The sequence below is a fragment of the Myxine glutinosa genome, chromosome 14, assembly GCF_964187855.1.
Source record: "Myxine glutinosa chromosome 14, kmMyxGlut1.1, whole genome shotgun sequence".
NCBI classification, from domain to species: domain Eukaryota; kingdom Metazoa; phylum Chordata; class Myxini; order Myxiniformes; family Myxinidae; genus Myxine; species Myxine glutinosa.
The window spans coordinates 75,390,123-75,417,986 of NC_136274.1; the positions used below are offsets into that span (position 1 = coordinate 75,390,123).

General features: G+C 42.7%; 1 protein-coding gene across 9 annotated transcripts in view; it reads right to left on the reverse strand.

Annotated features, from left to right (window-relative positions):
* LOC137439922 (uncharacterized) overlaps positions 1-27,864 on the reverse strand; it is a 206,586-nt gene that overhangs the window by 81,934 nt on the left and 96,788 nt on the right. For all 9 annotated transcript variants that reach the window (XM_078768274.1, XM_078768270.1, XM_078768271.1 and 6 more), the window contains one exon: positions 26,482-26,549. In XM_078768274.1, the coding sequence (XP_078624400.1) occupies positions 26,482-26,549 (68 nt within the window). The remainder of the gene's footprint in view (positions 1-26,481; positions 26,550-27,864) is intronic.

The following is a 27,864-nucleotide window of genomic DNA, read 5'->3' on the forward strand; positions in this document are numbered from 1 at the left end:
AGAGGGTTGTACGCACCACTGGTAGGATTATTGGATGCGAGTTCACTTCTTTGGCTTCAATTTATGCAAAGCGTACTGCGAACAGATCTCCGAGGATAGTCTCTGATGCCTCACATCCAGCTAATGTCCCGGTACAGCTTTTGCCATCTGGAAGGTGATACGGGTAACTCAGGTGTCGGACAAATCGCTGTAGGAATAGTTTTCTTTCTTCAAGTAGTTACTGCCCTGTCCAACACCATTACCACTTAAACAGTGGTTTTCTGTTGATATTTTTTGGTGATGTAGTGCTACTATTGGGATTGATCTGCCAGCACAAGATCTGCCAGCAACCCTCTGATGGTTAAACTGCCGAAATCTCGGCTCTCTGCTCACCTTCACTCTTTCATTCCTCTTTTCTCCCGCCTGTGGAACAAACTCCCACACTCCCTTCAATCCCTCTCCTCCCTCCAGGTCTTTAAAACAGCTGTTCACCACCATCTCTTATCTTCCCCCATCCATAACCTTGATCTTTTCTACCCCCACTAATTCACCCCAGATCCACCTTGTTTGAAATTCCAACTTCTTTCCTGGAAATCCTGGCAGTGTCCATATGTTTATACCTCTCCCACCCCCCCCCCCCCCTTCACATGCCTCCCCCCCTTCACATGCCTCCCCCCCAAAGCCCTCTCCCTCCCACAGATCTCTCGATGTCTCCATGTCTCTCGGTCCCTGCTCTCAAATGTTGTGTTTGTGTCCTTCCCCCTCTCTCCCCATCTTGTCTACCGCTCCCGATGTTATTTGTTTTATGTGTCTGTTTGTCTTTCTGTGTGATTAATGTTCGCTCTTTCACGAGCCTCGATGTTGTATACAAAAAAAAAAAAAAAAAAAAAAAAAAAAAATTGTGTGGTCGTTGCTGAATGTTAGGGACATGGAGAGGGGGTGGGGGTGCTATTCATTTGCAGTGTTATTATTATTTATCGCTATGCTATTTAACGGTCTATTTATGCTTATCATGTTCATCATGTGTATGGTTATGTTATGCGACAGTATGCTTTTTTGGGGGGGTTCAAGCGGGGGGAGGGTGGACGTGAAGGACGGTATCATTGTAATTTTATCACTTTTTTGACATTTTGTTGTGCTTGTGATATTGAGTGATTGTTTTGAGTTTATTTTTAATTCAGTTTTTTTCATATGATGCATTATTAGGCCTAGTTAACTTTGTGGAGAAGTACGATTTATTGTGATTCTGTGTGTCCCAACACCAAGACATATTGTGTGTTTCTACACAAACTAGTACACCCGCAGACTCCGGGAGGAGCAGGAAGGATCATTCCTCTTTGGGGTATATAGATTACAGTCGATCTATGGTCGGGTCTCAAGAACATTGGGTGTGTGTTAATTTACCAAGTTTCTTGTGGAGGGATCGCCAAGTGGTTTAAGCATTCGAGCAAGCACTCCATTCAAAACCCTTAAGGAACAGCTGGCTTGGCAAGCGCTAGCTAGCTGCTTGGTAAAGGAGCACAACCCGAGCTTCTCCCTTTCAGTTTCGTATCAAATAGCAGAAGCGAGTTTCAAAAGTTCACGACAAAAAATGCCACGGTAGCGGCAGAAAGAGCCATGTTATTAACCCAATATCTGTGGGTTATATAGAGTACAGTAGATCTTCGCTCAGTTCTGTAAGTAAACCTTACTTCACGGATGTCGGTATTTCTTCATTTAGTGTTATAAACAGCATTAGCGACTGTTTAAAAAGCTAATCATACATGTTTGTGGTTCATAATATTCATTACTGTTCATTAATGTTTATTACTTCTGGTGGAGGCCGTTGCTTCCACGAAAACGCCATGATAAGCTATTTATATACGTTGACTCGCTGGAAAAATCCCTTGGGGAGGTAGGATATTATTGGTATTAATATTGTTTTTTTAATAACATTAATATTACGCTATTATCGTTAGTTTTGTTATTTGAAGCGGCCTTGGAAAAACGCCACGATAAACAACCCATCGATGGCAATGGCGGGAAACCCCGCTCGGGGGAGAAAACCCCATTGGGAAGGGGGGCAAATGAATGTGCTACAACCTTCATTATGTAATCCTTGGTCATCCTGTCAAGTTTGGTTGAGATTGGATAAGTAGGCACAGAATGTATTGGCGTCAAAAATTCATCGGACAGACGGACAGACACAAATGGCGTATTTTAGTATGATAAATAAGGGGGAAATAAAGTTCTTATCTTATTTTCTTAAGACAACCTATCCATAGATTCCCACCTCCCACCCCCACGTCAAATTATGCACACACCTGCAAGCCCGGCTTCTTTTAATAAAAATACATAATATTGTGTGTGTGTGTGTGTGTATATATATATATATATATATATATATATATATATATATATATATATATATATATATACACAAAGAATTAAGTTAAGCACCCCCCCCGTTTTTTTACAACCTCACACATTACAAGTTTGTTGTCGTCAAAACAGTGTAATATACCCATGATATTGCTATATTTTCTGGAGAAGTGATATTATGGTCACATAAAAACATAACAATCATGCCGTTTTCAATATTTTATTCTGAATAATTTAAGGTGAAATTTTTTGGGAATTTTAGGCATATTTTCACCTCAATTTAAGTATGGAGCTATAGGTCCATCACGGACAGTGTGGATGACGTTTATGTTTTCTAACGTACAGTCATTGTTCTGAGAAGACCTCTAGCGATCTTTGCGTCAATAACGTGTGTAGGACCCACGTGATCGGATCACTGACTCAACCCTACGTCTCATAGACCCTGTAAGCCGTCGTATGCGTTGCTGTGGCAGGTTGAACCCCCTCGAGCACGTTTGGGACATGTTGGGACGACAAATTGCGAAGATGGTCCCTCCAATAGCCAATCTGGATGAATTGGAACGTGCATTACATCGGGAATGGAACAACCTGCCACAGCAACGCATACGACGGCTTACAGGGTCTATGAGACATAGGGTTGAGTCAGTGATCCGATCACGTGGGTCCTACACACGTTATTGACGCAAAGATCGCTAGAGGTCTTCTCAGAACAATGACTGTACGTTAGAAAACATAAACGTCATCCACACTGTCCGTGATGGACCTATAGCTCCATACTTAAATTGAGGTGAAAATATGCCTAAAATTCCCAAAAAATTTCACCTTAAATTATTCAGAATAAAATATTGAAAACGGCATGATTGTTATGTTTTTATGTGACCATAATATCACTTCTCCAGAAAATATAGCAATATCATGGGTATATTACACTGTTTTGACGACAACAAACTTGTAATGTGCGAGGTTGTAAAAAAACGGGGGGGGGTGCTTAACTTAATTCTTTGTGTATATATATATATATATATATATATATATATATATATATATATATATATATATATATATATATATATATATATATATATATATATATATATATATATATATATTTATATCACATAATTTTTTTAAATTTGAACAGAAGCCAAGGCTTGCTATATTTTCAGAAACTTTCTTCTAGCTTGACAACTACATCACAATGAATGGGAGGGAAAATTGGTGCAAGACATAATGATAACTTATTCATTTTTTAAAGACCTGGACAATAGAACTAGAACTAGTCCAACACAGCAATGACAGAAGGTAGCAGGTGGCCAAGGGACACAGACAAACTCGCAAAGAATACAAAAAGGAAGGACAGTATAAGAATGGACACAGACATGTATGACAGCCAGATTAGAAGCAGGTGGTAGAGACGGCAGAAAACTAAATGCTAAAAGAGGGTAAAGGTCAGCGAGAACGGAAAAAAGATAATGGACAAACGAGAAAACACGAGATGGCAGAAGATCGAAAGACTAAATAAGAGCAAGAATTGAAAGACTCAGGAATAAGTTTCCACAAATGAGAGAAAAGAACAAAGGAGTGAAATTGAGAAGATAGTCTAGATTTGGGGAGCATAACAAGATACAACTTGCTGGTCAAGCAAGTGTGACTAATCGGGGCTGAGGAAGGATGAAGGGTGGAAAAGAAAAAGGTTCAATAGCAGATGACAGGTCATGCTGGACTACAAGGCCACAAAACCCACTAACAGTAGGACAGCAGTCCCTGTCCTACATCTGCTTTCTAAGAGATACCGATTAACCTCGGGGCTTATTATATTAGATTTCACTTCCTCCAGGAGAGCAAGATGAGAAGGAACAGCGCCAGTCCATAGCAGTGCGAGATACATTCAGGAGAGCAAGATGAGAAGGAACAGCGCCAGTCCATAGCAGTGCGAGATACATTCAGGAGAGCAAGATGAGAAGGAACAGCGCCAGTCCATAGCAGTGCGAGATACATTCAGGAGAGCAAGATGAGAAGGAACAGCGCCATTCCATAGCAGTGCGAGATACATTCAGGAGAGCAAGATGAGAAGGAACAGCGCCAGTCCATAGCAGTGCGAGATACATTCAGGAGAGCAAGATGAGAAGGAACAGCGCCAGTCCATAGCAGTGCGAGATACATTCAGGAGAGCAAGATGAGAAGGAACAGCGCCAGTCCATAGCAGTGCGAGATACATTCAGGAGAGCAAGATGAGAAGGAACAGCGCCAGTCCATAACAGTGCGAGATACATTCAGGAGAGCAAGATGAGAAGGAACAGCGCCAGTCCATAGCAGTGCGAGATACATTCAGGAGAGCAAGATGAGAAGGAACAGCGCCAGTCCATAGCAGTGCGAGATACATTCAGGAGAGCAAGATGAGAAGGAACAGCGCCAGTCCATAGCAGTGCGAGATACATTCAGGAGAGCAAGATGAGAAGGAACAGCGCCAGTCCATAGCAGTGCGAGATACATTCAGGAGAGCAAGATGAGAAGGAACAGCGCCAGTCCATAGCAGTGCGAGATACATTCAGGAGAGCAAGATGAGAAGGAACAGCGCCAGTCCATAGCAGTGCGAGATACATTCAGGAGAGCAAGATGAGAAGGAACAGCGCCAGTCCATAACAGTGCGAGATACTCCATATCACTGCAAATTAATGTTTTGTGCATGCAAGGAGCTGATGACATCCAAGGAAGGACATACTTATTATACGGAGTCCAAGATGACACCAAGCCTCAAAGCCACCTTGGAGGGAAGGTGTGACCAGCAAAAGACAGGTCATGGTGGATTGCAAGACCAAGGAGCTCCAAACACTCACTATACCTCCATCAGACAATAACCAATGAAATGGATTGAAGGAATTAGCCAGACAACCTTTGTGCAGAGATTGAAAATGATTGCGAGACTTTCCAGCATTAAATTTAATAAATACGTACCAGGTATTCCAAAGAAGCTTCAACCTCTCCAAATCACCAAGGATTTGGTCTTGAGGAAAGAGGAAGAACTAAGAGAGCAGACCACAAATGAGTTTGATGTTGGACTCTGGCTGTTTGGCTTATGAAAGGATGGCCAAACTCCGATTACAAGCCTCAAAGAGCAACTCAACGTTGCCATCAATTGGGTTGGCATTTTAGGCTGAGAAGGCCAATTGCTTGCCAGTTAATGCCTTAACGCATTAGTCTGAGTACCAGGGCTTGGAATGTGGGAATACAATATCTGTAAATGGGAATGGGTAAATTGATGTGGGAGAGAGGTATTTATAGAACAGGTTCCAAGATGCATCAGTATCTGCCCACACCAGCCCTTGAGAGGAAGCTTCATCAGGAAAAGTGTCCAATCGGCACAATGAAAAAGCAAATCCCGTTATCAGGCTGCTCCCTGAAAATGGCGAAACAGAGGCAAACCTTCACCAGGTCATGAATGGAGAAACCCGCAGTTGTGGATGAGTAACAGGTTAGTTTGAAATGACACCCAGGTCCAAGATAGAAGGTTGTGGTTTTAAAATATTCTTGGTCATGAAATTAATGGATTGTTTTCAGCCGGCAGTGTCACACAAAACCTCGGCTGTAATGCAATGTCTGGAGGTCAAAGATCCAACCAAGACTTAACCAATCAGCAGAATGATTGAGTAGGGGTGGAGTGAAAAAGAGGAAGGTTAGCAGATGTGGCAATGGAAATTTGGAGAAAAGGTGGACACAAATAAAACGACAGGCCATCTATATATTATGTATGCATAGACAGCAACATTTTTATACTCCCATGCCTCGATGTTGTCTTGAAAGGGAAAAAAAAGCTGACAACAGCACAGTGAGGTCAGAGGTCAACATGGTAGAATATGTGCCAGAGAGAAGGGAAGATTCCAGCACGTGAGAGGTTAATCGTCGAGTCACACAAAATGAAGAAACGTGCATTGGTGCCACGATAGGCAACGACAGAATGAACATGTGCCTCATAACCCCAATGAACCCTGATGTTTTTCCAAGGTGTTATGGGATCTGAAGCAGAAGATGTCTGCTAAAGATTGAGTGCAGCCTCACAACAGAACATAAACTAGAGAGTTCATAGAACACCTCACCCCGCGCAGTCGAGAAAAAGGACATGGGAAGGGTCTTTTGAACTCTTGCTTTGTGTTTCCGCGGACGATCTAGATTTCCTATGAGCCACCCCTTTGTCTGAATCTTGACATCTATCCGATGAGCTGAGAGCACGAGTGGCAAATTTGATTGGTTAAGATGTTGTAAAAAAAAGGATGTAATATTTTGTCCAAGTACTGCTAAACTGGTGGCTTTTGGAAGTAACAGCAAGGTGATTTGTGTTCTACAGAAACAAACCCCACAACAGGTATAACCCTCCGACCTATCCTATAGGGGGAGGCTTAATTAAGTAGCTCCTCGATCACAAACCGACATCAGGAGACGGACCGACAGACTGAACCGATTGCTTAACCTGATGTTTCGTTTCGTGCACGTGGGGTAATGAAAGAGTTAGTTGACCTGTTTGGTGTTCCCATCTGAGCATATGGTTCAACGTGCCGAGAAGGCCGATTCAAATCCCATAATGCCATAAGTGACTGTGTACCAATGTTCACACAATTGATGTGCAGGTACACCGTTTCCTCATGTACTTGGCCTGTAAGTGATACGGGCAAACAAGCTCCTCCATAAGCCTTGAAGCCCTGTTAAAAAGAGAAATTCCACATAAAACTTCCGTAAACATACGGTACGAACAACAAAGCACAACACTGTACGGAAGATAAACATGAAATTGGGTCTCGTACTTGCGAAAGGTAGATGAGACTCTCCTTATAAGTAAATCATAACGTGCAATAAAATAAGAAAGTGCAAATGGCAAGGGCGTATCAAAGTAACCAGAAAAAAATATGATTGCTACAAGCCATCTACATATTATGTATGCATAAACAGCAACATTTTTGTGCCCCCACCCCACGAATCCTTAAATTGTTTTATGTTCTGGTCGGAACGTTAGTGATGGTCACATTGAGCGTTGCCCTTTAAGGCCACTTCAACCCCAAAATGTTTGTTTCACACATACAGTAATTCATGAAGGGACACTTTAATATCCAAAAATAAAATTATTCGGCCGACACAGGTTTTAAGTAATGAGGAAGAGGGTTTATAGTGTAGCAGCATAGCAAACCTGTTGTGCATTTTGTGAAACAAGCACCAAATTTGGCACAAATGTACATTAATATGTTGCGAACATTTTCAGATATTGGGCCACTTGAAATTGCGTAATTTTGTTTTTCAAATTTTTTCAAATTTCGTAATTTCAAATTTTTCGGGTGACACCGTCACAATTTCGGTCTTCGAGGCCGGCCGATATAGTGGGGCGGCTTAGCCCAAATATTCAAAAGAATTGTGCATTTTGTGATACAAGCACCAAATTTGGCACAAATGTACATTAATATGTTGCGAACATTGTGTGGTCAGCAATGAAGACGAGAGTCTGAATTACATGTATGCAAAAGACCTTGTGAACCAGTGAAGCAAATACACGGGTAAGCATGAATTAAATCTAGGGCATGATATAATTTCCATGATGTTTACCTCTACACTCAATGGTGGAAGGAGGTAATGTTTTGATCCCAGCTTGTCTGTATGTCTGTTTGTCTGTTAGTCCACAAAATTCCAGACAAAGCTTGTAGTAGTGGTAGTTGTAGTGGTAGTGGTGATAACAGAAATTGTTATATAGAACTGAACTTATATTATTATTATATGCAGAAAATAACTTCATTTCTATATGCCCTGCAGTGGACAGGTTAATTGGTTTATGCACTGAAGGGGTCACCCTGGTGTGCACTGCTGTGTTCTGCCTCACTGAGTTGTTCAGGTATGATGTACTCAGCACAAGCTTCCGGTCGGCCAGGAGGTGGGGGTGCGGGGCCTGTCACGGAACGTCAAAACAAACGGCCTGCCGGGGCCGCCCAAAAGTCGGGCGTGAGGGGCGCGTCCACTAATGGAACGCCTCTCGCTTCCCAGATCGAGGGTCAGGAGAACCTCGTCCCTTCCGGTCACACTTTGCCTATCGGCCGGCCTCGAAGACCGAAATTGTGACGGTGTCACCCGAAAAATTTAAAATTACGAAATTTGAAAAAATTTGAAAAAAAAAATTACGGAATTTCAAGTGGCCCAATATCTGAAAATGTTCGCAACATATTAATGTACATTTGTGCCAAATTTGGTGCTTGTTTCACAAAATGCACAATTCTTTTGAATATTTGGGCTAAGCCGCCCCACTATTATAAAATGCAGTGAAAATAAAAATGAAAATGCTAAACAAAGACAGGAATGGTTACCCATCATGGAAAAAGTTTAAGTAGACCGCACATCCTGCTGTCCAGTCCATTCAGCATATCATCATCATTCTTTTTGGGGGGGTTGTCTTTGCTTTGTACCGCAGCTTTCGGTTGTCGTTAGACCCATTCTCCAACAGTCTCCAGCCCGCTGACCCATCCTAGCTCTTTCAGGGGGATGAGAGTTCTTACATTAACCTCCTCCTGGTTAAATTTCCCAAATCCAGGATTTCCACACAAATCTCCACTCTATTCTTCCCATTTGTGTTAACACCTATTCTGGAGACTGTTCAATTCCACTATTCCCTCCAGAGATTCAAAGGCAGATGGTGCCCCATCATCTCAAATCATCTCCCATCCCGACCCAACCCAACGCTTGGAGAGTTTCTTTGTGTCTCTCTCTGTGTGTCTGTGTGTGTTTTTCTCTCTCTTTTTTTTTTTTTTCCTTTCTCTTTCTTTCTCTTTCTCTTTCTCTTTCTCTTTCTCTCTCTCTCTCTCTCTCTCTCTCTCTCTCTCTCTCTCTCTCTCTCTCTCTCTCTGTCTTTCTCTCTCTCTCTCTCTCATTTCCATTAAAATTGTTTGTGGTTTCTGTTTGTGTTCTCGCCTTTGGTTGGTAAAATTTTTATACTTGCTGGTTTCTTTTGAATATCCTTTGTTCTTTTTTTGGTGTGTTTATGATCCTTATACAATGTTTCTTTGAACTCGTTGCTTGGTTTAACACTGCTTTGTGGAATGGTTTTATACTTTTATAATAAAAGGATACAAAAGTCTCTCTCTTTCTTTCTTTCTTTCTCTTTCTCTTTCTCTTTCTCTCTCTCTCTCTCTCTCTCTCTCTCTCTCTCTCTCTCTCTCTCTCTCTCTCTCTCTCTCTCTCTCTCTCTCTCTCTCTCTCTCATTACCTTGCTTAGTGTGCATTTACCTTCAGTCACCTCCCTTTGCCATAAATCTTGCATTTTAAAAAATACCTTCCTTCGACTGACAGAAGAAAAAGCTTTATATTACATATTTTGGCTATCATTTTGTACTTTAAGTTGTTGTTTTAACGAGTTTGGCCTCCCTCGTGTGGGACAAGAGGGGAGGAGGTTGTCCCTCAGCAATGGGATCGTGACCGACATTTCCCTTTCTCTTCCATTTAGATTGGCTTGCATATGGCATGTTAATCGGGAAAATAACATCTGAAGAAGGCAGCCGACTGCATCGGCTTGTGTTTGTGTGTTGTGAAAACATGATGTTGTTAGAGTTCGGTTGGAGATCAATTTATTCTACAGATGACAGATTTATTGTAAGCAAATTAAACGATGGATAAAATAATACACAATTTTAAGAGAAAAAAGGGGAATACCTCGACTGAAGAGTGATGTTCCAAAAGAGTTTTTATAATAAACAAATCTGTGGATGAACAAAGTAAATGTCTCTGCAAAGCAAAGTTTATTGATTTCGAAGCTCCGTGATGATCTTTGAGGTTATGCACTTATTTCATGCAATGATTATTTATTAGATATAACTTTTATTTTTCTTAAAACCAGTGGTGTTATATCCAGACACACTTGCGCACTCTTCAGAAGGGTTCACTACTAAACGGTTTCCTCACCAGCAAAGGTGACGAAGGCAAAATGATCAATCCTGAAGTCATCCGTGCACATTTGAATCTCTGTTATGAACCACCTTTAGAACCACCTTTGGAGGCCACTTTTCCCCCGCAGAGCAGGGGTTGGCCTTTTTCGGGCATCGTGGCCCCCTTTTTGAAGCAATGTTTTATGGCCGGATGCCCTTCCTGCCGCCAACCCTGTTAGGCGCCTCTTGCGACACACAGGGAATTACCAGTGAACTGGTACTCAATTTGCCGACCTCGGAAGGATGACAGGCTGAGTCAACCCCCCTGGTGTTAATTCAGCAATCGACCGGGATTCGAACCCAGGATCCTAGGATCCCAAGCTGGCACCCTAACCTCTAAGCCAACACCAGGCTCTGTTATGCTGCATGCAATTTCACACGATTTGTTAATTTCAAAAGAGACAAGTTAGGAGACGACGATGGTTCACGAGCGAGCGGTATTCAATGACAAAGGACGGACTATAACCGAAACAGGCCCGGACTGAGGGGTCCGGTCGGTAGCAGGTATCGGCCCCCGACATGCGGTGTACATGCCTATTTACAAAGGGCCCCAATGCGCTGCGTGTGCAGGCCTTTAAGAGCCAGCTGTATGTAATTGTGTGTGGTGCTGGCTCGGAAATGTCAAAATGAAGGTTACTGACCTCGAAATGAGATAGAAAATAATGTATAATCAGTTATGAGGTTAGTTAGCTACACAATACTGACAATTTGGTTCGATTCCGACAACTTTGAAAATTTGACCTTTGTGACCTTCAAAAGTCAAAGGTCGAAGATTCTGAAATTTGTTGGAAAACTTGTATTTCATGATGTATGTGATAATATAAGATCATGTACGACATTTCACCCTATCAGGAAGCGAACAATGTAATAAAACAATCAAAAATCGACTTTTCTAAATTTCGTGACCATGTGACCTTGACCTTGGGGCGAAAATGAAAAATCGAGCTCCGTGGGGCTAGACACATGACATTGGCCTAACCAAATATCGAAACCCCTGTCAGATTCCAGCAACTCCCTCAGAGAAGATGTAGCTTGAACTTGATTACCCCCTAAAAAGACATCTTTTTCCGGCGAGGCTCCGCCCACAATGGGCGCAATACGCACACTCCAGGCAGGACACAACTAGATCATGATATCAACCTCCCACCCAAGTTTCATCAAGATCGGATGATATCATTGGGTAGTTATGCTGCGGACAGACACACAGACAGACAGACAGACACACATCCATGATGAATATAGTGGTCACTCTGTTTGATAACTCGTGAACCAAAAATAAAATAACCTCGTTTAGCCAGGTTCAAAAATGAGGCTAACCTCATGAGGAAGGACTAATCGACTAATCGTGGTGGCCAAAGAAGTAGTAGCTGTAGATTTCATTACTCGGTTTCAGGATATATTTACATATGCTAGATCACTCTGGCATTTATTCTTCTGCTTCTTTCTTTGACGGCCACAGTTATTCCTACGTTCTTGCGGAGTTGGCAGGGAAGTGTTTTGGCCCAAGTCTTTACCGAACAGGCTCGCCAGGCCTAACGTTCGAACAAGTAGTTTGGGCATGAATTTGTAAGTTGTTCATGGTGCGGGCGATAGCTCGCTCACTCTTCGTGAAGGACACCGTGAGATCTTCAACGTCCACCAACTAATGTCGGCAGATGTGACGCCCGTTTATCATCCATCCGAGGGATGGCACGCACATTGATGAATCGCCTGCATGTGAAACTCTGGGATGACAGTTTTTAGCTGGACCAACATTTTAACCCACACTAGATAGCATAGCATCGAGGCGAGTGTGCGTACCTCTGGGCCATCCTGCCAACCCATCACTCCACCCTGTAAACAGCCAAAGCCATGATTTCTCAATGCTATTCCAGCTCAAGGCAACAAGCTGTTGATGAGCTACATCACCAAGCAACTGCAACATGGTACGTACGTATACCCTGTGATGTCTACCCCCCAAAAAAGGCTCTGCAGGACTTTTGTTAACCTTACAAGAGTTGAGAAGTGAGTGTGCACACACTCGTGACAATTACCACTTACTAGAATATATCAGGGTGCACATCCTATCTTAGGACGGTCAACAGGAACAACGGAAAGTTGATGGAGGCATGCTAACTGTTGTGGGAAACAAGGAGAAGCTGGGGCTTCAGGCATCAACCCTGCCCAAAATGTGAGACTCTCCTTGCTTCCCACGGCGGTTAGCATACCTCGATACCACGGGGGTGGAAGGGGGAAGGTGAAACTGAGGAGCAGCATCTACGTAAATGGAGTGACAAACAGCACAAAGAAACAAAAGTGAACTTGAGGCAAATAGAACAACATGGCTGGGGAATTCCTCCTGAAAGTCACGTCAAATCCAGCCCGTTGCCACGTGTGTCCATATAAGGATAAGTTGATTGGTGTGGTGGAGTGCATTTGGGCTGAAGTAATTTGTGCCAACAAATGGCACGGAAAATACAGGACGCTTTGGCTCTGAACTGAAGCTTTGAAACATTGCTTGAATTCTGCAATATTTACAACGAGCATATACCTGCGGAGAGTCTGCGTAATGTAAAATGTGACTTCAACGATATAAAGCAAACGAAAGTTAATATCATGGGAATGTAATATTGCTGAACAATATGCTCCCTATATATGTTGCTTCATTAAATCGACCAATCCCCGAACACAGCCCCAAGGCCTCAACCACCTACCCCACCCAAGTCTTTAAACTTCCTTCCCAACACAAGTCCTCAACTACCTCCTCCCTCCCCCCCACTTACCACAACTCTGTGCCCTCCCCTCCCCATTTCTTCAAAGTAGGACATTCTTACACCATTGCCTCATTAAAATAGTGGAATATTTAACACTTTGCCCTCCCCGATCTCCCTTAATATAATGACATTAGCAACTTCACCTACTAATACCTCCTCATAACCTGCTTTCCCATCTTCCCAACTTCTCCTTTCACCCTTCTGGCCTTGTCAGAGCGGATGCTCTTTAATACAAGATCTAATATTTGGAAGCAAACCCAGAATTGAGGCATTCAGCCTTCTCACAAACAATTTGGCTTTGGTAATTAATCGTCCATTAAATGTTAATGGACGATTTGGTTCGGGGGGGGGGGGGGGGGGGGGGATTAGCGCCCAGCAAGAAAAGTACCCCACGTCCAGCACGGTATCCGCTCATACTGCCATTTGGTAATTGGGCGTGAGGGAGTGAGTACCAGGATGTCGCTTAGCCGGCTCAGGCTTTCTACCAAAGTTAGGTATTGTTATGAATTAGGGGTAGAGGAATATATCTGAACGGAGGGAGTTAAATGGGACAATGGAAGAGAGTACGGCCCATGCAGATGTGTGTGTGGCTCAGGAGCCGGGAAAAGTGTACCCCCATTGCCGGGAATTGTTCTCGGGTTCCGTAATAAGTATTTCTTTCTTGTACATTTTACCCTCCCCCCCCCCCCCCCCCCCCCGTGTTCGTTTGAGTTCATTTCCTACAGGATCGGAGCTGCCGGTGAGGTCGCTACAGGTAAGAGCTCGCCGCTTCTTCCTCTTCCTTCTTCCTTCCGTGCTTGTATAGTTAAAGTCCGTCATTCAATAAACGCCTCCATTTAAGTTTGTTTGGCCATCTGCGAGCCCACGGTATTAACGGAGGGCATTCGCGCGATAGTATCGTGGAAAACAGGCCGACGACCATGCTTGGAGTGTCAAAACCGGTGGTCCGGCGTGACCACTGACAATAATTTGTCAGGATTGGGATCACCAGGCAATTTACCGGCCTGACAACTGTAACAATTAATTTAACTAGTCTATTCCTCCATAATTTGGCCCTCCATGACTCATTGCTTTGTCTGTATGTTTTTGTTTGCCTGTCTGAACATACACTCATTGCTATGTGTCTGTATGTTTTGTTTGCCTGTCTGAACACACACTCATTGCTATGTGTCTGTATGTTTTTGTTTGCCTGTCTGAACATACACTCATTGCTATGTGTCTGTATGTTCCCCTTTTACATCATATTAGTTTGTAAAGCAATAACTTTCTGTTGTTTAGCTCTGCTACGAACCAAGATATTTGTATAAATTAAAAAAACCAACAACAACATTTGTGAGACAGTCTGATGAAATGTTGCATTGACTACTACAGTACTATAGAAGGTTCTGACTTTGTTCTACATATGCATACTGTTCGTACAGAGATTGCTTGTTGTACATTTAGTCTTGGAGAAAAAAAATCGAGGGCCCATGCTAGAGAAATGCATAAGGAGTGGGAATATCCCTATGAAGATAAGAGCGATTTCATATTTTCATGCAGAGTTAGGCCCATGACACAGCAGCAGTTCTGGAAGGAATAATCATCACCTGTACAATTGGGGGGGGAGGGGGGGGGGGGTTTGGGAGGGTGGGTGTTTCCAGGATGTAAGGCTCGTAGTGGAGCTGCCACACACATGGGCATATAGACTAATATAGAAGACACAACATGCAGGACTGTTGGAGAAAAACACAGCAACTGAAGTTGGGAGAAGTGCGGTCACTTCCGGTACACTCTGGGTACCAGTGACGTCACAACAATGGCGCAGCTTTTCTCACCACAATCAGCAGGGCATCTCTTAACAAGGAATTTCCTCCTCCCCATGGATGCTAACCTCTGGGATTGTCCATGCTCTTATCCTTTTAAATGCTGAGCATCAAGCAAGGAGACGGCACGTACCATTTTGTAAGTCTTTGGTAGGACTAGGCCGGGATTTGAACTGCCGACCTCCCAGACTCAGAGCGGATGCTCTTTAACCACCACCGAGTCTGGTTTAAGAAAAGAAAATAAAGGAAAGCTTCTGAGCAAAAGTAGTTTGTCCCTTTTCTTTTCTTTTTTCCCTTATTTTGCCATCTTTATGTTATTTATGTATGCCTGCAATGCCAAAAATAATGTTCTTAGAAAATAATTTCTTAATAAGGAGAGTTTTCTCAAAACAGGAAAACCATGAGAAAAGTCTTCTTGCAGCTACAAGTATTCTCATGGCTTTCTTGGTTCAAGAAAACTTTTATTATTTTAAAGAAAATATTTTCTTACTAAGAAAATTATTTTTGGCAGCGTAGGTCATGTCGAGGTGATGCAAGTCGAGACCCATTCATATGACTTCTTTTTGACTGTACAAAGAAAACAAATAAATAACTTGATAGCAACAATCATGATATGCATACGCGATGCTATGATATGCTATGTTTTACCTTTATATTCAACTGCTTGCCTGTATGCAATAAACATGCCACAGCCTGACTTTCGCTCCCAACCTCCTGCGTATGTAATATGTAAATGGCTCCAACACAAAAGCCTCTCCACCAAGTTAAAAAAGAAAATGCACAGCTGCGACGAGGTCACGGGACAAGCGGAATGAAAATATCACATCTTCAAAGGCAACTGTGCTTCCTGATGTTAAGAGGATACAAAGTAGAGTGAATGGAAGGCCTACCCGGCAATAACTCTACTGTGGTCTGCGCGCCTGGTGGTCCATATGACTCGTGTCCCTTTGAAAGGCAAATTGTGACATGTCTAAATATGGAACGAATATGACAGGAGAGGTCTATATATGGCACAGGAAGGCCGCACCAACGTTTCTGGTTACCTAAAAAAAATTAACATTCATACATTTGAGCAACCTTTATGTTCGCAATCGCTGTTTACAATGACACGTGTAAAAATAAACAAAATTAATGTGTGAAGTATGCAAGTGTGACGTCATCCCAAACATTCACTCGAACAAGTCAAAGCGCAGTCAAGAGTACCAAGAAAACTTGAAAGAATACCACTTTCATTATTTACACCATAGTTTTCACAAAAACCCCGTCCACGATCCTGCAAATTCCATGCCCACATGCCTGACAATTCTATATTTGGTCGAGCTTGCCACCCTCGAGCCTCAACAATAACTTATTTTGGAGACGGTTTCACGTCGTCCACAAACTTCTCAAAACAGTCAACTTGTTTATTCCTTCTTTGTACTCACGGAGCGCTTCAGCGTAAAGTGACACCAAACACAGCGGTGTTTACTATGGTCCCTGTGCTAAGCGCACCATGTACCCCTGCTATTTTTGCTGCCAAGAGGGCACATCTGGCCCTTGAGATTATCCAGTTTCATCATGCAGACCAAAGACCATCAGAACGTGTGCCTCGTGAAACCGAACGGGCCGAAAGGAAAGGCACACAGGGCTCGAAGCGAAACTCCTGCCGTTATTCAATGACAAAGCTGTGCAAACACCTGCATGCTGGAGAGTCCAATACAAACACAGATAAACTGGCATGCCAAAAATGTCTACAATGGACCATATTAAGCTACATGGATGTGTCGCTTGACGACACGGACAGCCACCAGGGACTGATCAAAAGGAAAGGCCATGAGACCAATACCTGCATCTCTGGGTCTTCGTCGTACGTTGGATGCTCTGCGGCCTCCACGACGGTGGGATACCTCGCAACTTCTGGGTCATGACCCTCGCACTCGGACACAGCACATGGAGACTGCATGTCATCCATTGGGCGTCAGGGAGGTAACGTTCAGGAAACGTCCTCGCACAACTTCATCAATCTGCTCCTCAAGTCATCAACACTGACCTATTCATTCACTCCTCTTTAGCTTCATTTCCTTTTCTTTGACTTCCTCTGCAAGCCAGCCTCTGTCTAACGCGTACACAAAGCACATGGACCTTTGTGTTTCAAGTCTCAACTCACTATTATCACTTTCCAGGCCTTCCTCTTTTACTGTCACGATTGGACAATCACTCAGAGAAAGCCACGCCCACACCCCCTTAGGAAAATACCCCATCCCCCTGCTGCCTCTATTCTCATCCTGGGAGACCTCTACCCCTTGATAAGGCAGTCTCTCACACACAGACACACCTCCCCCTCACTGTCCCACAAGTGCATGGCCAATCCTACTGCAAGCCCCCATAAAGCAGTCCCAAATAAAAAAATTCTCCAATAATCTGATCAGGAAACACAAGGGGTTTCTCACTCCCATTCCCAAATCAACTTGTGAGATGTTATAGTGTCCATATCTCCATATATTAGCCAAAGCCAAACTCTACATGGATTATGTAAACTCAAACCATCGATTAAATTTAAAAAAATTATTTAAAATAATAACAAAGAGGAAAACAAAGCACTTGGTATAAACTCCGAGCCAAAATGACTGTGATTGCCGGTAGCGGATGCTCAGCATGAGTAAACAGAGACGTTGAACGTGTTTGAGGAGTGGGGTGAGTTAAGAATGGGCGAGTAAAGGGAATGCAGAATGGGCAGACAAAGGGTCCGTGGTTTAAAGTGTAACGAAAGCTGACTATCGCCGTTGCGTCTCCGCCAAAGCTACACAGTGCTGGAAGCTTTCATTCTCTTGGAGTTACGGAATAGAATAAGCTGAAAAGACACACAAGAGCGTTATGTAACAAATAAGCAGGAGAAAGAATGTCGGAAAACAAACAGAGGTGAATCTTAGGCTCATGGAAGAGCAGAAGAAGAAGAAGAACCACCTTTAGAGGCCATGTTTCCCCGCAGAACGGGGGTTGGTCTTTTGCGGGCACCTCGGTCCCCTTTTTGAAGCGATGTTTTACGGCCGGATGCCCTTCCTGCCGCCAACCCTGTGAGTCGCCTTTTGCGACACACAGGGGATCACCAGTGAGCTGGTATCCAATTTGCCGACCTCAGAGGGATGACAGGTCGAGTCAACCCCCCTGGCGTTAATTCAGCGATCGACCGGGATTTGAACCCAGGATCCTAGGACCCCAAACCGGCACCCTAACCGCTAAGCCAACACTGGGCGCATGAAGAGCATGAACAACAAAAAAAAAAGGAAACCTACAGGACAAAAAACATAAGTAGACATCAATGTACTCTGTTATGTCAATTATAATGAGTAGACTTTGGATAAAGTAAAATAAAGTGGGATTTGAATAAGTGCATTCTCAGCATCGCGAGCCAGAGTTAAAATGGGAACACTAAACGAGTCAACCGAGCATCCCTCTTCTCGTATCTCACATGACAATTAAGAATGCTTAGCAAATATGTAACTGCATAATACGTCCAAGCTAAACAGCTATTAGTACTGTAGTGTACAAACATGAGGACAGAGACGCAAGGTGCCATTGGAGTTGAACGAACAGGCCTAATTGTATCATATTTTCTCCATTGTAAAAAGTGTCGGCCTATCTGATGTGCAGGTTTCACTCATTGGTCGCAGGGGAACTTAGCGCATTTAAATCCATTTGCTGCAATGGAAGCATCCGAAATGAAAACCGAGAAGAGAGAAAAATGTAGATTTTTGATGTACGCTATAGATCAGTTCGTGATATCATTGCCTCCAAGAGTCTGTCTGTCTGTCTGTCTGTCTCTGGCAGCCTGGAACGTCTCCACATCAGAAGCATGCTAACATCTGTCTCTTATAAGCAAGGGCAAATGCTCCAGTCAGATATCATTTTGCGTTTATACATACATGTGAATGAATGAATGAATGAAATGAATGATCGTTTTAAGGTCATTTTCCCCGCTAGAGCGGGGGTTAGCCTTGCGGGCCCCATGACAATCATGGTTCCCTGTTTGAGGCAATGTTTTTACGGCCGGATGCCCTTCCTGGCGCCAACCCTGAGTCGCCTCTTACGATGCGCAGGGATACGGTGTACCTATTCTAAACCGGGGTACACACCGGGATCATTCATCCCAGCAAGCTGGTACTCAATTTGCCGACCTCGGAAGGATGACAGGCCGAGTCAACCCCCCTGGTGTTAATTCAACGATCGACCGGGATTCGAACCCAGGATCCCAGGATCCCAAGCCGGCACCCTAACCGCTAAGCCAACACCAGGCTCATGGAAGAGCATGAACAACAAAAAAAAAGGAAACCTACAGGACAAAAAACATTAGTAGATGATGAATGGACAATGCCAAAAAAGGACAATGATGAATGTCCGCTGCGTTTATACATACATGTGGCATCACAATATACATTAGGGTGGTCCACAGATATATGTAATATTTAATACTATTAAAAATCCATGCTCCACAAGGCTGCCCTTGTTCCTATGTTTGTACAGATCATATGAACCAAATATGAGGTCAATTGGAACTTATTTAGAGGTTGCTCAAAAAATAACATTTTTAATTTATCCTGTTTTTTTCAGATGGCAGAAACTCGCAGCTCTTCCACAGTTTGGTTGCTGGGCAAGTCTGAAAAGGAAATAATATGTGGGGGACTACCAACCAAAGGACACACATTGCAGAAAATGGTGTACCATCACGTACAAGAACACCATACAGTTCGTGAAAGTGCCAAACTTAGTGTACAAGCTGTGTGGGCATACTGGGAGAAAGCACGAATTCCAGTGCAGAGAGTAGATTCCTGTGAGCGCCAACTTTTGAAGTTGTATGATGCCTACAAACTGGTAAAGAAAAATAGAACCAAGACATTCGAAAACTACAGTGTGAAGGAGTAGATGTTCAAAGATGATCTTCAATCCCTCTTCGATATCTCACTAAATGATGCGCTTGAGAAAATGACGAATGAAGAAGACAAAGCATCCCTTATCATGCAGCGTGAGGATCCCTCAAGTTCACGTATGGGATCTGTGGACAACACCCTGGCAGTGAAGGAGAAGAGAAAGCGCATCAGGTTTGAGAATGAAGATAAAAGAAAGAAGAAACATGCTGCTGAGACTCAGAGTCTGACAAAGAAGTATCACTGAGTTTTCTGGAAAAGGAGCCACACCTCTGGAACACACACAACTCATACCAAGAGCTTGAGAAGAAGATACGCAGCATGAAGGTTATCAATGACTGTGCTGAGCGAGGTGTTGCTCTCATCCAAACCTTCCATGACACTCTGACCAAGAATGAAGAGCAGAAGCAATTTGTGTTGAGAGTTGTGAAACTTCATCGTGAAAACTTTCCAATGTCAACCAAAGCCATCTTGTCAAAGACGTTTTGAAACACAAGTTTCTGAAAACAATGTTACGTAAAATCATTCAAATTATGTGTATTCTGATGTTTACTTTGTTTTAATTGTTATGATAGATTTGTTTTATCGTCTCTGATAGATATTTTATATTTTCTGATGGATGATTTATTTTTTCCGACAAATGATTTATTGTCAAATTAATACATGAATGTTTAATCTACTGTTTTGTTTTTAATCTTAATTTGACTATATGAATGAACATTGAACAATGAACAATGAACAACTGAACATACATGTACATTGTACAATGGTACATTGTGCATAACAAGCGTTACGCCTAGGTCCCCCGTCGGTGAAGTGATGTGAGTAGACAAAGTTTAAGACGCAGAAAACATGCTATGATATGATATTTTGCTCACAAGGTTCAGACATACATGGCGGCGGCCATCTTGGATTTTGACGTGGCGACCCAATTTTCAATAGCGTTCTTCCTTGTGCCGAGATACACCCAAACACCAGATTAGAAGTTGGTGCTTTGCTTATTTTTTAAGATATTACGCTCACAAGGTTCAGACATATATATGGTGGCGGCCACCTTGGATTTTGACGTGGCGACCCAATTTACAATAGCCTTCTTCCTTATGCCGAGATACGCCCACACACCAAATTAGAAGTTGGTACTTCGCTTATTTTTCAAGATATTCATCTCACAATGTTCAGACATACATGGCGGCGGCCATCTTGGATTTTGACGTGGCGACCCAATTTTCAATAGCGTTCTTCCTTATGCCTAGATACACCCACACACCAAATTAGAAGTTGGTACTTCGCTTATTTTTCAAGATATTCATCTCACAATGTTCAGACATACATGGCGGCGGCCATCTTGGATTTTGACGTGGCGACCCAATTTTCAATAGCGTTCTTCCTTATGCCTAGATACACCGACACACCAAATTAGAAGTTGGTACTTCGCTTATTTTTCAAGATATGCAGGTTACAAGGTTCAGACATACATGGCATCAGACATACATGGCGGCGGCCATCTTGGATTTTGACGTGGGTTGCACCCACACACCAAATTCGAATGCGGTCCTTCGCTTACGCACGCACGGACGGACACACGGACGGAGGGGAAAGCCATCGTCCCCCTTTCGCTCCGCTGAGCGACGGGGGACAATTATTTATTAGTTTACAAACAAACAACAATAACAATAATAAATAATTTGAGTAATTGAAAATAGATAATTATCTATGAATTGATGTATGATGCTAAAAATTCTGTATCTTATTATTCATTAAAATTTGTCAACATTTTGAGCAACCTCGAAATATTGTCCAATCAAGCTGAAATTTTCACCACAAACTACTTTCTTCAATAGGAATAGGGGCAGGCTTGTGGAGAAATGAAAATCCAATCTTCAAATTTTTGGACCACCCTAATATACATAGGTGTGTATATGTTTACACAGGTGTGTATGTGTCTTTTGAGAAGCAGAAAGTACCCATCAGCCCTAGATGACACACTTATATGACCTGTTTTTTAATTGAAAAAAACAAAAACAAAAAAAACATACCTATTCTTTTATGATGAAAACTACCACAGATTCTACCATCGTGGCAACTAAAAACAGTATGAAGCCAAACCTAAGGAAGAAGACATGACTGGAGAGCTGGAGCAATCCTTAGTCTTGTCTGATCTCAGTTGTGTTGGCATATCTACAGGATAACTGTACTCCACCATCTTTGAAAGGGGTGAGGTCACTGGGTGAGCAGGACACTATAAAATGACCCACTGACCATCTGTCTTGCTACTCCTCTAGCCCTCTCAGGTCTTTTTGGAATGCTGCGAAGTCTTTTTATTAATGTTCCTGAGGTGTATATCACACTGTCAACAGCAAGCAGTCCAACTGTGCTGCTTAGCTGGTCTGGCAGTTTGTGCACGTAGACAAGGAATTCTAGTTATCCAGTTATCGTTCGCTGGGGAACTCCTGATCAGACGGGCGTTGACTCTGAGTGAATCAAAGTACAAAGATTAAGGTAACCAGGTGTATGTCGGGATGTGGATACAGCACAACCATGATGGGATAAATAGCCTCTCCTTGTACCCAAAGCCTTTCATGATGTGTACAACTAGACTAGCAAAGTGGCATAATGGTTGGAGTGTTCGCTCTAAGTTTGGGAGGTCTAGGCACCTCGCCGAGTCGTACCAAAGATTTAAAATGTCATGTGCTGTTTTTTTAAAACTTGAAACTCAGTATTTAAAGGAGATAGCATGGATAACCATGGGGGTGAGCAGGGAGGTTTTGGGGGTAGGACATTTCTCCTTTATGAAGGGAAGAGCACAACAGCGACAAAGTTGGGGTCACTGGTATCCAGAGCGCCCCCGGTAAGTCGAGTATCACTTACCCCTCTCACCGGTGCCTTTGTGTGGTATTGGGAGTTACATGAATATTAATGAATGCATGATGAACCGGAAATGATGAGGCGTAACCAGTAGTGACGTGTACGAGCTGTGGTGAGGAGTGAGGAAGGAGACGCCATGAAACGTTTGAGCTGGAGAACTTGCGTGTGGCTGTCATTGTTATACAACACTTTGTTTATTTGAAGCGAAGACTTGTGTTGTCTCATGCATGTCTGCATGCGTGTGCGTGATTTGGGTTGCTATTCCTTGGCATTTATATCTTGTTTAAAAAAAATTTGACATATGGCAATAGCTCAGAGGTCACGGACTTGCCTTTGAGCTGTCAAGTCTGGGTTTGATTCCCTGTCCAACTAGAGGCCGCCATCCTCAAGCTTTGCAGCCAGGGCATGTCAACACCAAGTAAGCCATCCTTCAGATGGGGGCATTCAAGAGACGGTTAGATCTGCAAGCATTTGCTTGTGGACATGAAATATACCAAAGTAACTAAAACAGCAGGCCGTCATGTGCAGGGATTCCGGGCCATCTTCTAAATTCCTGCCCTGATTGTGCAGCAACCTGTTGGGAGGAAATTTTCAACTACAGAAATGCTCACAAACTAGGCATGGTGCCGTGCCCGTGCACTCTTCAGTGGGTTTTTGGAATAACAACAAACTAGAAAATGGATTTTGACATGAATGCGTCGATGCATATGCTTTCGTCCATGTTAGACCTCAAACCACTGTTATATTTGATCTCAATTAAAGAGAGAGAGAGAGAGAGAGAGAGCGAGAGAGAGAGAGCGAGAGAGAGAGAGAGCGAGAGAGAAAAAAGAGATAAAAAGAAGAGACATCAGAAGCCTCTAACTCGGGTTGTCGTCTGTAATGTGGTTTTCAAAGGGCACAAATGTCCAGGTTTGACAAGTTATCGCGATTTTCAATTAAAGGTCACATGACCTTCTATATTTGACCTTTCAAACTCAAAATCCAATCGTTCCTCTTTGCATCACGGTCCATACTTGTGCCAGGTTTGGTTGAAATTCCTTCAGTGGTTCACAAGTTATCATGGTAACAACAATGGCCGGAAACGTGGATGGACAACATGAAAATACAATGCCTCCGGCTTTTGGCTGCGGAGGCATAAAAATTGAACACACGTACAACACCAACCTACTGTAAAAGTAACAACCATCGTGTCTGTCTACTGTATAGGTTCTTAACCAGGGGTAACTGTACCCCCTGGGGGTACGAAACCTCCAAGCTGGGGGTACGAGACACGCCGCCACCCCCCCCCCCCCCAATTTTTTTTTAAAGACTAAGTGTTCATAATTATTTTATCTTTTAAATATATTTTTATTCAATTATAAGCAAATATTATATCATAAAAAGATATGAATGAGCGCTTACAATAAAAAAAGACACGTATTATTTTCTGAATTAATAACCATAACTATAGCTAATTTTAATTTTGTCTTTTTATATAGAATCAAATGTGACTTACCACTGCCTTAAAGGATGAAAAACAACAACAAAAGAGCCACTAGAAATGTGTCTGTGTGTACCATGTAGTATGTTTTTCTACAAACGTTATTATTGTACTGCAATCTACTTCAACAAAGTGACTTTTCAGCAAACACTATGCATTATGATTATTGTTTCCATAAATGTGTTTTTTAGGCCTCAGTCACATTGGATCGTACGATTTCTGGATCGTGCGATTGATGGCAATCTGGCCGAGGTACGACCATTCGTCAATGTTTGCTAAGCTCTCCATTTGCGATCACAAACAGCGATTGGTCTTAGGGGTCATCGTACGATTAGTGGTACGCGTGGTTGTGCGATCACCAACGATTGGAGAAGATCGATCATAGATCAATCGTAGGTAATCGTGCGAATAGTGGTGGCGATCAGCGACCAATCGTACGGTCAATCGTGGCGACTTGCGACCGCTCGGACAATCAATCGTGGCGACCTGCAAACGCTCGCACTACCGATGGTGAGGTTGAACGACAGGTGGCACCACCAATCGTCAGGTGGCAGGACCAGTAGCACGACCAATCGTGCGACTACTTGACCCGCGATCATGCACGACTGGTGGTGTATCCATGCGCGACTGGTGGTACGACCATGTAAGACCTGTCTGCGACCTCTTACGATTTGGAATCGCAGGTCAGAAGTTTTTAACATGACCATCGACCTTGCTGCGACTGATTTTTCTCTGGCGATCACCCACGACCTCTGCGACCAGTCACGCGCTCTTTCTACGATTTGCCCGCGATTCACAAAATGTTCGGTCGCAGCTAGGTCGTAACCTGGTCGCAGGCCCGGTGTGACTGGGGCTTTAAGGTGAAAATAAAGAAACTTTATTCACTGTTATTGTAGTTTTAAGTCATTTTTGACAGGGGGTACGGGAAAATATTATGAAAACTCAAGCGGTACGGGCACTTAAAAAGGTTAAGAACCACTCGTCTACTGCAATGGAAGTGATAAAAATACAAAAGCACGAATAAAATGTGAAAATGGTTGGAGTTTGTAAATAAATTGAAAAATAAAACATCTAGTTTGTAACTAGGCCAATCACCTAAGGCTTCCCACCATTATGATAAGATGGCAATGGTGATCAATTGATTAAGATTTGGAATTCATAGATGGGGAAAACATTGTTGCTCACAGAAAGTATCTCAAAATGAACTGTGCCTCCTCAGTACTGTGGGACACCACTATTGACGGGGGATACGCTCCTGGAAAATCCACGAATAGCAAAACCGCAAATAGCGAATAGCAAATAGCGGGGCATTGTTTAAATGGAAAAAGGGGGGATAGGTTCCCAAGTCGCGAAAATCCACGAGTAGAAAGGACCAAACCACGAATGGCGAGACAAAATCCACAAAGGTCGATGAAAATCCCAAGAATGTATGCCGCGGCATTGTTTCAATGCCCCTGAAAAAACACAAATTCGCGGAACACGGCCGCGAATAGGAAAAAAACCGTGAATTTGCGGGACACTTTTCCGCGAATAGAGAAACAGGTCACATTTTATCACCCATGAATAAGCGGATTCCGCGAATATTGGGGTCCGACTGTACTAGTAAATTTGCATGTCAGAGAGCATACCTATGGCACTAATCTATCTGATTATATCTACAACATGGCATGACAAACCACCACAGCAATAACAACACTGATCACGTCATATTCGGTCACACCAGCCTAAAGTTTGGGGGATTTTGGGAGATTTTGGGGTGGTACTGTAGTTCTTATACCAAATTAGCCTGATGCCATCAAGAGTCAGACAGAACGCTTGGAGTGACATCACATGTGAACCGGTCAGGATGGAGCAAACAGATTAGCTACCGTATTAGCTGCCGTACAATTAATGATAAAGCTGTTTTTTGGTTTTAATATTGACAACCTACTTGCTTTCCCAGTGATTTAAGGCTTCTGGAGGACCTTGTACATATAACACATGTATATGATGCATGGGATTTGAACATGGGGTTCCTGAATCATGAGCCATGGATTCACATGGAAATAGTTACAGGCCAATGCAGGTGTGACCACAACTTGGCTTTCCATTCAAACATCCACACTGATGTGGTCCCGGTTGTATTGCAGACAGGTAAAACCAGGTAAAACTACACGAAGATGAAACGTCAGATGAGCAGACAATTTAAGGAAGAAGACGTATGTGATAAATCTCATCTGATCATGTGGTAGCAAAATTATGTCGTGGGTAGCCATTTCAACTAGGGAGGTCTATCAGCACAAAAGGGAGCCAAGAAGACCAAATCCTTCTACAAGGTAACTCAAGAAACGAAATGCAAAATATTTAAATACTGTACAAGTTAAAATAAAATCACATTTCAGGTGTTAAACTTACATTTCTGGCACAACGTCCGCTGCGGGTCCATATTGCAGCCTGCTGTTGAGTCACCGGTGGAGAATTCACTAGGGTGGAGCAGAAATACAAATGGTAGAGATATCAGAACCCTGTGTGTTTCACTTCCATGAACATTATGACTGGAGAGTTTTAGAAGAACACCAGTAAACACATTTTATGTGGCCCAAGATGTCCCGTGTCCAACATGCACTTCAAGCCAAACCAGAGGTGCCAGCCAGAACAATTATGATCATGCACTCCAGTGTACCACACACTAATGTAGACATATTAGGGTGTAGGTTAAGAAAGACAACACAATGCCTTTGAAAAATAGGAGGCTGTAGTGTGCTGGTCCCCTCCCCAAGTTTCAAATTAATGCTGAAAGCCAGAGCACTCAGTGACAGAGTGTAGACCTGTGCAGAGTGGATTCTCGGCTTGTCGTAGGTGTCCTCTTGCTACGTGTGGGAATATGCTACATATGGGAATATGATGATGACGAGGAAGAGTACCCATCCCAAGTGACGGCGAAGAATCACAATCACCATGCTCGACCTTTACGTTTTTCATTCAGTGTAAAACACAAACAAACCGATTGTTAAAATGACCATCAAATATCGAAAGCGTAGACGTTACGGATCTTCCATCAATACGGTACATATAAGGCCTTAGGCTTTATGCCTACACTTCGGACTGCTTTGGACAAATTAAGCCCAGGTTTCTTAATACAGTAGTGTATCATTTCAGTAGTATCGTTTTCGTAATAGTAATAATAATAATAATAATAATAATAATAATAATATAGTAAATATGACCATAACACTTTAATCCCAATGTCGTGAATACAAAGTTAATGGATTGAAGTGGTGTATGGTTCATGAATCAATGATAAGCGGCGTACGGACTAACAACCGCGGAAGTAAGGAATTCCCCTCGGTTTTTTTATAGCATGTTATTAACCCAACTCTTGTGGGGTATATAGATTACAGTAGATCTTCCCTCAGTTCTTTTAAGTAAAACTTACCTCACGGATGTCGGGATTCCTCGAAATTGATTTCTTTAATGTTATAAACAGCATTAACGACGGTTTAAAAAGCTAATCATATGTGTTTGTGGTTTATAATATTTTACAAGCCTGGCGACACCGCTGTAAGAATTTCAGTCTTGTTTTTTAAATTATTTATTTTGTCCTCTGTGTCCTCTTTTTTGAAAATCGAATATGGTAACCCGAACTAACGTATCTTTAAAACACTGTGAAAGTTTTTTTTTTTAATCGTTACATCATTACAGAACAGTTCCGATACAATTATAACATATATTTCCGAAATAATATTTACGGCAAATTCAATAATTCAAAAACAATAACGTAGAAAATGTAGTCATTTG